Source organism: Perca fluviatilis, chromosome 3 (genome assembly GCF_010015445.1).
Source record: "Perca fluviatilis chromosome 3, GENO_Pfluv_1.0, whole genome shotgun sequence".
In the NCBI taxonomy this organism is placed as follows: domain Eukaryota; kingdom Metazoa; phylum Chordata; class Actinopteri; order Perciformes; family Percidae; genus Perca; species Perca fluviatilis.
The window spans coordinates 16,345,771-16,358,676 of NC_053114.1; the positions used below are offsets into that span (position 1 = coordinate 16,345,771).

The window sequence follows — 12,906 nt, forward strand, 5'->3', positions numbered from 1 at the left end:
CCCACACAATTGGAACACTGAAATATGAAACCAGCACTAAAAAGAACACTGCCAGTGGTAAAATTGAAGTTGTCCATTTAATGCACATTTCTGTTAACTTAGTATCACTTTAATGTACATATTTAAAACAAGCACAACATAACAAATCAATCTTCTTCCCTCCTGCCCCCAAAACAAAATTCCATCCTAAGTAAAAGTAGTTGGACAGAAATACATTTCATTATCTACCACAATGAAAAATGTCACATCCATGTTTCAGGCAGCATTACACAATGCAGAGCATGAAAGGACTTATGTTCTAAATCTGTGACAGATTCATCTTCTCCTGTGATACCTCTCTCAATCTTAGTATTTCCACCCCGTCCACCACCACCTCTGCTCAAGCCTAATTTTACACCTTTACACCTTTTTTACCTTTACCTTTACACCTCTTAAAAGGACAAGACAGCTACGTCAGATTGAAAGCCAGATGGAGACAGAAAAAAAACAAAAGAAATAAGGCAGGAAAAAAAGGCAGGGAAACACTAAGCCATGTTGAGGAGTGACCTATTTGTCTAAATTCAACAGCCACTTGAACAAATATTATTCTGTGATCTCACACTGTGGTAGATATTCTAATGTCTATCTACATCTCTTTCTCTAGAGATGAAGATAGACGCAGAGATGGTCTTGCTTGTGTCCACATAGTCTGGATCATAGCCACAGCCATCTTCCCATTTTCCTCTGTGTTAACTCTGATGTTTACCTTTAAAAACTTTGACTGGCCAGGTTAGAAGAGTCAGGAGATTGGTTAGTTGATTTCCCCATCCTGACTCGTAGTCATGAGATGGCCGCAGAGATGGTCTTGCTAGCTTGAGCTCATCTTCTCCACCTTTCCCTTGTGTTCCACTCTGATGTAAGTCTATATCCACGACGTTCCACTTCTGGGATTGTGCTGGTGCCGCCGGAAATTCCACCGGATGTCGCTCTTTTTCGGCCGGATGTCCATTACCTTCTGCTTTATGTGTTGACATTTTAAACTCCGGTCGATTTATGAGGACTATGGTTAACTGCTCCTCAGATCTCTGCAGGGTAAATCCAGACTGCTAGCTAGATTATCTGTCCAATCTGAGTTTTCTGTAGCACGACTAGAACAACCTTTGAACATACACGTTCCACCAAAACAAGTTCCTTCCCAAAGCTATTTTGCGCTGCCCATGACGATTGTGATTGGTTAAAAGAAATGCCAATGAACCAGATCACGTTTTTCCCCCATCCCGGATTGCTGTGCAGACTAACCAGACCCTCCTCCGCAGTGCTGTGGAGCTAGTCTGATGTTAACATTTGAAAACTTGAGCCAGCAGGCGAGCGAGCCCAGGCTAGCAGAGTCGGCAGGAAGCTAGCAGAGTCGGCTGGCAACGGGACTGTCAAGCTGATTTCCAGATCCTGATGAGGGACTCATAACCACATGCCATCACTGGCCAATGTCAATCACATAAAGCACAACTAATATTTGTAAAATAGACAATTCAGTGTAAATTCGGCAGAGCTGATGGAGAGGCGACATGGGAGGTTCGCGCCTTCCTATTGGAAGGTAAGCTGACCATTTCTTGTACTGTGGCTGTTCACAAGTCTAAAGGCTTCTGGAATAAAACCAAACTAACTTCTAATTGTTTGACATAAAGACAATCTAAAAACACATTCCTGCTGGCAGCAGCTTAAAGTAGTCATATAGGACATGTGTGGGGTTCGTAATAATCACTTTTTAACATAGTAAACTAATCATCAGATGTTCAGTAATCTCATTTTAATTAAAGTCCTTTCTTGTTGCACCCCTCATGTGAGTTGCTCGTAAGCCAAATGAATGTCAAGGCACACTGCTTGCGTTTGTATTTCAATTGCCATAAAAAAGGCCATGTGTTTAAACAAAGTTTATTAATCAATATATAAACTCAGGACACACTTGGAATACAGTCAAAGGGACATATTTTAACGATCTGAAACAGAAAAAAGTATAAAACGCGAAACGCAAGTAGCTTTGTGGGCGGATTTCGGGCGCTGTTGCTATTATACCGAAAACTATTATATATAAATGGGTTGGTCTGAAGTAGCAGCCCGGGGTGGTGGATGGGTCAAACAACACAGGACTTTCACCCCGGAGACCGGGATCGTGTCCCGTGTGTTGCAGTTCCTTTCCTCGTTATTCTCTTCCTAACCACAACCGTCCCGCTGTTGTCGGCGTCTCTCGTGTGTGACGGTTCTTTTCCCCGTTCTTCTTTTCCTAACCACAACCGTCCCGTTGTTGTGGTGTTTCATTTCCCAGTTGTGGCGTTTCATTTCCCCGTTGTTGTGTGCCCCTGCGCCCGGGCATCGCGGCCCGCGAGTGGCGAGCCCTCCCGTTGTTGTGGCCGGTGTGTGGCGCCTCATTTCCCAGTTGTTGCGTCCCCCAGAGCAGGTTCGAAAATCGTGACCTGTACACGTTCAAAATTCGTGGCGTGTACACGAAATAATCGTCAAAATCGTGACCTGTACACAAATTAATAATACCGACGTGCGTCTGTGGAGGGAAAAGTCCGCTGTGCGTTGGGTGCAAAATAGGAATGATACATGCGTCGGTGTACAAATTAAATTGTGCTGGTTACAAGATAAGGCGCAAAGTCTGTTCTTTAAGTCTGTTTCTGAGGACAATAGGACATGCATTCAAAACTAGGAGCAGAAGATTTACCAGCTTCTCTCTCTCTCTCTTAGGGCGCGTTCACACCTGCCTTGTTTGGTTGAATCGCACTAGAGTTGGTTTTCCTCCTTGGTGCGGTTCGTTTGGGCAGGTATGAATGCAGCAATCGCAATCAGTTGCGCATCAAACAAGTGTACCAAGAGCTCCTTATTGAGGTGGTCTCGGTACGCTTTTTCGATCGAACTCTGGAGCGGTTCATTTGTGGTGAGAACATGATCCGACCTTGAACGGCACCAACTATATACTCCACAAGTTTGAGCTAAATGGCTCCTGTAGTCAGGTGTGCTTTGCAGTCTGCGATGCGGCAGAACATGCAAACTGTAGCAGCTTGCAATGTTTCTCTCCCAGAAATAGACAGCAGTCAAGCTCGCCGTTCAACACTTTCATCTCCGTGGTCAAACCAGCCGCCACTAAAGTTGGAGACAGACGACTGCAGAACAGAGTGAAGTCTCGGTGAGCAGAGCAGACGTAGCAACGTCACTCATGAAACAATGTCCGATTATTTCAATTAAATGAGCTGGTTTGACCATGGAGTAGTGATGGGTCGTTCGCGAATGAGTCGGCTCTAAGAGCCGGCTCTTGTAGGTGAACGACGGGAGCTGGCTCGCATGCCCAAAAAGCCGACTCTATTTTTAAAAATATAGCCTATAGAAATTAAATTATGTAATAATGAAATAATGAGTGAATTTTATTTTATTTAAAATAATTGACTAATTCAAAGAACAAAAAAATAATTATATAGGCACACATTAGTTTCGACTCTCTGATCAGCCTCACATTCTGTTCCTGTCAATCATACACAAGGTGTCAACCAATTATACGGCATGAGGGACGGGCCGAGCCATCACGCACGCACACACACACACACACACACACACACACACACACACACACACACACACACACACACACACACACACACACACACACACACACACACACACACACACACACACACACACACACACACAGTCAAACTCTGAGGAGAGGACAGAGGAGAGGAAAAACAGCTCTGAAAACAAAACAAAAGCAGGAAAATGAGTCGGAAGCACAGCAGCATTTGGAATCATCTTAATGATGTAGACAATGTTAAAGCACAGTGTAGAATTTGCCAAAACCAAATCTCATATAAAGCCGGTTCTACGCACAACCTACACCGGCATATGCGAACTGTGCACCCAACTGTGAAGATAGTGGAGCTTCGAGAAACTAGCGGTCCCGCTAGTGACGGTGGTGGAGCGACTGGAGCCATCACCTCACGTGGAGATGTATCCACTCAGTCAAGTAGGCCTAATCTGCGACCCACAGCAACGCAGTCTTCATTTCATTTTATTTAATAATTTAATTAGAATTGTTTTTCACACCTATCATAGTCAAAACATAAATTATTTTAAAGAGCCAAAAGAGCCGGCTCTTTTCAGTGAGCTGAGTCAAACGAGCCGGCTCATGAAAAAGAGCCGGAATGCCCATCACTACCATGGAGTGAGAGAAATATGCATTAGTCCACACATGACATTCTTCCTGTATTTGCTTTCTTGTTCCCGCCCCAGACACATCCGACCAATTGCGGAGTGAATGTTCTTGCGTGATTTGTAATGACGCATTTTGGTACGCTTGGATTTTTTTCAGGTGTGAAACGAAACCGAACCAAGGGGAAAATCGCTCCAAGTTTACAAACTCATCAATTGATTCGGACCAAAGCAAACAAACTATAGGTTAGTCTACCTACCAACATATCGATGACACAACCTTAGGTTGTTTCTCTTACCTGTCCCACAGGTAACACTGCATTCAGTCCATGAACCATATTTCCAGACGAAAACTGACACAGGGATGTCGTCATCAGAGACATTTCGACTAATTGTGTACTCGTACCGCACTCCTGGATTGGTCTCCTGAAAGAGAAGCTGTAACACACAAGACAATATCAAATAAACAAAATAGAAAAAAATAATTTAGGACCATATAGAAAACTTCCAGCCTTTCTTCACTAAACTAAAAACAAATTGTCTCTTTTGCATATTTCCCGTTTGTGTTTTCACATCTGAAAGACCACGAAGAGAAGATTAAAAAGCGAAAGCTTCATTTAAAGAGCCCCTATTATGCTTTTGGGGATTTTTCCCGTATTTTAGTGTGTTATATAGTTTTTTTGTGTATTTAAAAGATGTAAAAAGTACCAAAAAAAACACACATTTCACTCCTAATGGAGATTTCTATCCCACAGATAGTACTCTTCTCAATTGCTTGAAAACAGCTCGCCACATTCCTGTTTGAAATTCCCCAACTAATAATGTCATTGATTGAGAATGCCAGCCCAGTTTTTCAAATGTGCTGCCCATAGGTGCTGCCTGAGCAAGCACTGCCTGCCCGGTGGCTTCTTTGAATTTGGTTGACCAGTCACAACAGAATATGATGCTGAAAAGGAGCATAATAGTGGCTCTTTAAGACCTTGACTTGCATGCAACAGGACAACAACACATAGTCCTAGAATTCTTGAAAGGATGTTGGGAAGGTGACATGCTGATGTAGAAAGGTGTAGCCCCCTGTTTTTCGGTCTTACTAGGCAGTACGTCTTTTACATAGCTGTAGATAATAAAAATAGATAGAAAGAAGTATATATAAATAATAATAATAATAATGATAAGAAGAAGAACACTATTGATTCAATTTCTTTTGTTATTTTACATATAAAAAAAATACAGGCCCAAAATACACACATATGGATAGCATGAACAATACACATAAATGAATGTGTGTTGTCGAGGGGCCGACGTCCCCGAGCAGTTAGGGTTTTTACTTAATAGTAACTACTCATGCTACAGCCGGAATCAATGCAGTCTTGAGGCTTGTGTTTGACAAGTAAGCAATGTTCAGCACTGCAAAGCCCACCTGGACAGCTCCTGGGATTTCAGAAAATACTTTTTATGTTTTTGTGATTGAAATGCAAGTAAACATCGCGAAGCAGTTCCTGCATTCCTGGAAAAGTTCAAGCAATCTTGCTGTGTCATGTCAGCAACACAGTATACATCAACATACATAAGGTTTGGTCCTGTTGTTTCTCCATTTCATTTTCATGTGAATAAATGCATTTGTGTCACAATCATCAGTTTGAGATACTTTATGTTAATTTACTGAATACTTAAGTTCACTTTTCTGAACAGTGTTGCCACCACATGTGCTATGCTGACAGATATCCACCTTGATTTCTCGAAGGCAGTTTTCAGTATTGATTGAGGGACAAGATACACTCAAAACATTAAGTTAAGCTGTTACAATAATCCGACCTGAATCCACAGTGGTTCCATGGTGGGTCCAGGAGACGTCAGGTTCTCCAGGTGTCCTGTCCTCTCGTAGGTGAATACTGTCCCGGCTGCCTTGTACTCTCCATTCCACTGGATCGTCCAGCCGCCATTCAGAAAATACTTGTTGGGGTTGTCACTTCGCAGCGCCAAGAAATTCCCAGCTTCAGCCATTTCCTCAATGCGGATGTTCCAGGCTCTCTCTGGGATCAGTCCAATGTCTACATAGCCTGAAGGATATTACATTTTTTTATAAGTGAAATTTAAATATTCTGATGTACAGCTAACAAATAGTAGAGGAGACAAATGCCACCTTGGAGAGCTTTAGGCTTTTACAAAAAGGAAAGGGGGAGTGAGTGAGTTTGTTTTAAATTGTCATCAATGTCAAAATATCTTCCACAAAGAGATCTATTGCTAAACCACAATTATTAAGAAACATACCAAGTCCTTCAGTCTCCTCAAAGGTTCTCCTCACAGTTGTACAGGTGGAGCCGTTACCATGACAAACCCCACAGCGATCCTCTACAGCAGTGGAGTCGATCACATAGTCACAGCCTAAATTCTGCGACACACAAAACAAACTTCACAATGCATTCTAGAATATGATTTACAGTGATTACACAACAAAAGCAAAACTACACAACAGGCATTATGCTGCAATTTAGAGACTCAATATATCTTTAGATCAAATCCAAATTTTCTGATCCATCATCCACATAGAGACTTGATAAGCAAGATCTGTTCATGCGTACATCACTTTATAAAGCCACAAAAAACGCACAGAACACAACCCTGCCTTACCTTACTGTACCTCAGGTGCCCTTGATTTGTTCTGATAAGGCAGGTGATGCAAGTGAAGATCCCAGTAATCCTTAATATTGTTCTGTGCTGTTTTATTATTAAGGTCAACCCACACTGTGCTGCTGCTGCTCACACCTTGTGCAGTTAAAGGCACAATATGTAATCCAAATAAACAAAAGGCTAGTCCCACAAGACCATCATTCAAAACATAGGATGGGAACATGCAGCACTCTCAGATTGACAGAACTAGGACAAGACAACAACTAAAACTAAGTTATTTTAGTTTTCTTAAACATTCTTTTAGTAGGCCTATATTTTTAAGGATGATTAATAGCATGCTGCAGGAATGAGTCCTAAAACCAGGAATTGAGTAAGCATGTTTGCACTTCCGGTTCCTTTGTCTCTAAGTGAATAGGTTTTTTTGAATGGGTTTTTGGTTAGATGCCTGAAATAAAAAAAGACTTGGTTGCTAACAAGTGGCTAAATGAGACTACAAAAATCATCATGCCGAATACACAAAACCAGTTGGAAGCCAGTGGAAGCTAATAGTGATGACGGAGTTATGCGATTGTGGTTTAGTTTGTTTATAGCCTACAGTTAGCTTTTTACTTCGGTGATTGCATTTACGCTTAAAAAAAAACATAAAAGCGGTGTTCGTTTGCGAAGACGGTCTTGCTGAAGAAAAGTGTAAGTATCATAAACTTTTGCTTATTTTCTCCAATAATCCAAAAGCCAATTAAATAATCCCACTGGCTTTTTGTTGAGGGAACCAGGGGGATGCTAACTTCCGGATTGTCCCTGCGTCATCCCTGCAACATTCTATTGAGAAATACTGAAATACTGATTTGGCCTTTAATGTTACGGCGGCCCTTAAAACCAGAAAATGGTTTCCAGGTAAATGGGAAAACATGTGGCTTCCTGACAAAAATGTCACAAAATGTCACAAACTCAGAGCCACAGAGTCTTTGGTTGCTGTCCACTCAGTATCCAAACAATGTCTGTATCAGTGACTGGCATTTTGGCCCAGGGTGATAGGCAAGAGCAGAGAGATAACAGCCACAGCATTTTTTCTATCAACAAGCTCATTTTCATGCAAAATGTCAAATGTACAACACTCGCCTGCAGAGAAAACAAAGTAAGGGTCAACTAAATATACTGCATGACAACTAACTAACACTAACTAACAGAGCAGCAATGCATGGAAATGAATGAGAAATACAAGAATGGAATTACTAATGAATGTTGTTTTGAAATCGAGAGAGGAAACAGATTAAACACTGAAGTAGAGACAATAAAACATATTTGTTAGAGAATATGTGGCATAGTAGGTACAGTTTTGATACCTTACAGATCCCATTGACACACATATCTCTGCTTTTGTTGCCTTCGTAGCATGGTGTCCCATCAATGACGGCGTCCTGCATCTTATCAGAAAAATATTCATTCAGTGGACGGCAGTGCAGTTCACAAGGGCTGACTGAAAGAGGTTTAGGAAAGACACAAAGTTATGATGAATACTGTAACAACCAAATGTGCTTCTCTATTGAGTTCGCCTAAACACCATCACAGCCTGAACTAAGTTTAATCTGCTGACCTCTGTTGACGACTGCTTCCCACTTGTAGAACTTTCCCTTGTATGGCTTGTTGTTGAAGTGACTACATTGGGTGTCTCTGAAGGTGGGCAGGTCATGAAGACACGGCGTGGTGTTACAGATCTTGTACCTCCGTCTCTCTCCCAAACAGTACTTCCCTCTGTGCTTAGGACTGTGAGATAATCAAAAGACATTATTTTAGTGCCACTTTTGGACTTTAATGTTCGAAACTTTGTGATACGGTGGAAAAAGGTGGAGTAAAGACGAGACCCCTTTAGAAGCTTTAGATATGTATTTTAATTTTGTGCATAAAAACCTTTGGTTCATTCAACATTTCATTTTGCAAACACATGCACTGATTCTGCGATATCTGATTGTATTTGCTAATTCATTCAACCTTTATTTAAACCTTAAGGAATCATTTTTAATGACACACACACACACACACACACACACACACACACACACACACACACACACACACACACACACACACACACACACGAAAACTAACAACCGGACAACAACAGAACACAGTTAAAAACAGAAAACAGAGTTATATCATTTTGCTTATTGTTTGTCTGTGAGTACCACCTGCTTTGAATGTCATCAGCCAATTAAATGCATTATCAGTTGTTTATCACTACCATAGTAAGGCCCAACTATACCTCCTAGTTGGCTCAGTAGGCCATTAACATCTATTGGTAAGCTTTTCACCTACTGTAGCTGCTTCAATATTAGACAGTCAGAGCAAAGCTTGACCGCAGCGCTGTAAGATGACGTAGTATGAAGAGCGATAATGGTAGGGAGCAATTGGGAGGAGTTAGCCTTCAGGGCTTTCTGCCAGAAAGGGTCTTAAAGTATTTTAACCCAAACCACAATCGTTCCCTAAAACTAAACAAGTAACACTAGTTTTGTTCAAATTCACAAAGGGACTCCCAGAGAGTTAAAAAGTCCCGCTATGGGTCCTAACGAGTGACCATTACCATGTAAATAGATGATAACTGCCTTCTGAACCTACTAGTAGTAGTGGAGTGATAACATTGAAACAGGTGCACCCTGCAGATTACATAATAGCTGCTACTGTCTCTGACAGACAAAGACATTTCAAATGTGTGAATTAAGTTACTGCCCGATGCTCCTTTCATTATCCAAATGCCAATCATTATCTGTCCATGTATTGCTCAAAATGGCTTATCTCTCCATGTTCATACAAAGAGATTACATTACACATTACAGACTGAAAATGTATCTTCTAAATAAAGTTAAACAGCCGTTTACCCATGGCTCTACAACTGAGATGTCATGTTATGTTTAGCGGATATTAAAGGGTTTTTATTAGCTCATAATTAAGCCTTATTTTTTTCCCAGACAAAGGATAACAATATTCATGTAATTGGAAAAACAAAAAAAAAGTTTTTGGCTGAAAAGTAGAACTTACACTGGGTTATCACAGTCTCTTTGAGCGCTCTGGACTCCAGCCCCACACGTCCTTGAACAGCCTGACCACTCGCTCCATGATGCCCAGCCACCATTTACACTCTTTGGCTGATATCCAGCTGGCACACACTCTCCATTGAGACACCACTTGTAAAAACAAAACCAGCAAAGTTTACATCATTAGATAAATGAACACATAATGTAAGCCTCCTGTTCTTACTTGTTCTTATGCAATGAATGTAGCATTGTCTTTATAGCTGAGACCCATCCACGTTAAGGTTTGCATGCACCATGCTGTCTGAAATACAGACAGAAGCGTTTGTACTCTATTCTGACACATTACATATCTCTAAATATCACTACATGTTTATTTTGTCTTTGCACTTTTTATGCGAGCTGAGAAGATATTGTTTAGGTTTTTAATTTTGTCTTAATTTCTGTTTTGAACAAAAAGCAATTTTAATCGCACTAATGTAGTCAGTACTTTTAAAAACCAGCTGGGTTTCCTGCAGTGTTCTGTAGTGGAGGTGGGCCATCTCACCTGAAACCAAATCCACCTCTGTTAACATCATAAAAATTACTTAATACAGTATGAAATGAAACATTAATTCTAGGAAAATGAGGGGAGGTTGCTGCTACACACAACAAATGGCAACTATTTAATGAGTGTAACTTTTGTTTTTAAATCTGTCACTGATTAAATGAATCACAAGACGTAAGGTCGGGATACGGGTGACTTACTGTAGGACCTCTAATAAACAATTTCCTAAAACCAGAAAACCAGATAAGTTTTAAAGCAACTTTACTTATCTTAAATGCATGTCGGTTTAGTTTATGGTGTTTCAATAGTCGCATATTTCATTCTGCCTAACTGCTGCCACGAAGCATCTAATTCAAGTTCAAGTTCTTTACTGCCAGATGCACAACAATACCGGTAAAAGCCTCCAACAATGCCCATTCATATAGTCAAGAATAAATACTGCAAACAGGAAAGACTCATGAACTAAAGCCCGTCCCTTTAGAAATCAAACACTTGACGGTTGTCGAAAAAAAAAAAAAAAAAAAAAAAAATCAGCATTCTCATCATAATGCCCATTTCTCATTCCTTTCATGATCATGAAATGAAAGACTCACCTTGTCCTCCCCACAACTGGTCCCATCCACAGCCCCATCCAGCTTTGAGTGGCAGGTTGTTCCCACAGTGCACCATAGAGTGCTGCACACATTCTAGGAAAGCAGATAGAGATTATTGACTTACTACCACAACATGTTGCATTTTAAACATGCTGCTGGTTACTATTCATTTATTTTATTGTACACAAGCACATATTCAGTACGAAAGCAATCAATGCCCTTTTTTCATTTGAATATAAATGGGCATTTATTAAATGTAGTTTATAGATCTGCACTATAAAGGTTTGTCTCATTTTCCTGTCTGTCAATACAGGCTTTTGCCCAATGTTTACTTACAGTATTTGTCTGACTAAATTGCCTGCATTCAGTAGCTCCACTGGAGTTTTTTTTTTTTTTTAAACCTTTATTTAACCAGGAGAAGCCCATTGAGATTACAAATCTCTTTTACAAGGGTATTGTACAATTCAGTAGCTCCACTGGAGTTCAGGTACAACAAGATGTCTTTATTGATGGATGAAGCATACCCTCACTCGCTAAGCCGGTTTGTTTTTGCCCTGTGTGATAAGACGTGTCATCTCTTCAAATACAGCAGATCAGATAAAGATTACGAAGAGACAGGAGCTATGCAGCAAGACTGTTGACAGACCCCTCTCCCAGAAAACCATCGCTGTCTGTATGATGTTCTTTGTGACAGCTTCAGTATACACTGAATTCTTAGCATTCATCCTGGTATCCAGTAGCTCTTAGTTTTGTGCATCATGTTCTGAAGTACAACAGTAATGATTTTTAAAAACTTTTCTTTGTGTAAAATGCACACTCAAATTTACACATTACAGCAGCAGTTCAACATTTCGAGAAAGATCATTACCACTATCAGATATGAGAGTGGTATCAATCTTCTCATCTAACTCTTCTCTAGAAAGTGGATAACCGTATTTCCATACGTTAAAATGGCCATTATACTCATTGTCAGGTTCATAATTGTATTTTGAGGTTGTACCAGAATAGGTTTACATGGTTTAATTTTCAAAAAACACCATATTTTTGTTGTACTGCACACTGCTGCAGATCCTCTTTTCACCCTGTGTGTTCAGGTTTCTGTTTTAGCTACAGAGTGAGGCATCACACTTCTATCCCATCTTTGTTGGGAGGCGCACAGTAGCTAGGTAAGGATAACATCAGCTAGTGGTTTGTTTCTACAACTTCAGTAGTACAAGGCAGGATTAGCCGGGAGACTTCTTCTAAACGAGTGTGTTGTAGCAGTGTTTTGCCATTCAGAACAAGCTAGCATGCTACGGTTAGCCACCTCGTTTCGGTTAGTGACGTAAAAAGCCCTGGTGATTTTGAACAGCTCACCCGGAGACTGAAGGCAGAAGACATTCAGAAACCCGTATCTCACTCAAAACAGCATGGATGTTTTTTTTCCAAGTTTGTATGCGTGTGAAAGCACCAGAGACACAAAATAACACCCCAAATCCCAGAAGAAGTGATTTTTTTTCATGATATGGGCACTTTAAATAGAACGGTCACATGATCGCAGTAAATAGAACGATCGTATGTATCATAGGAATCTTTGGAAATGGACCTATAATGTTGTTTAGGTATGAGGATGTGTTGGCTGTATAATTTGTGCAGATGTTTTCCTCATTAGATTGGGTTTTGTCTGATTGCATGTGCTTTCTTTGGTTGCAGTGCATCAAGCTCTCAGTGCCACCGTGAAAATCAACATCAGCTCATTGAGAATATAAAAGGAACCTTTTCAGCCAACAGTCTGGCTTGTATTTGCAACAATAATGAATCAAAAGACCAATAAAAAGCGGTTTTCCAAAGTGGTTAAAATCTGTGTGTGTAAAAACTGATAACAAAAGGTCAAATGTAATGTTTATAAAGGAGTTCCTTGGCTGATCACTGCAGTCGCCATTGGAGT

At 40.6% G+C, this 12,906-nt stretch overlaps 1 protein-coding gene across 1 annotated transcript in view; it reads right to left on the reverse strand.

Annotated features, from left to right (window-relative positions):
* Nucleotides 1–12,906, reverse strand: part of LOC120555730 (A disintegrin and metalloproteinase with thrombospondin motifs 7) — an 85,532-nt gene that overhangs the window by 22,434 nt on the left and 50,192 nt on the right. The window contains 7 exon segments of the mRNA XM_039794737.1: nt 4,482–4,620; nt 5,998–6,242; nt 6,454–6,574; nt 8,157–8,290; nt 8,408–8,577; nt 9,847–9,992; nt 10,980–11,072. Coding sequence (XP_039650671.1) covers nt 4,482–4,620; nt 5,998–6,242; nt 6,454–6,574; nt 8,157–8,290; nt 8,408–8,577; nt 9,847–9,992; nt 10,980–11,072 — 1,048 coding nt within the window.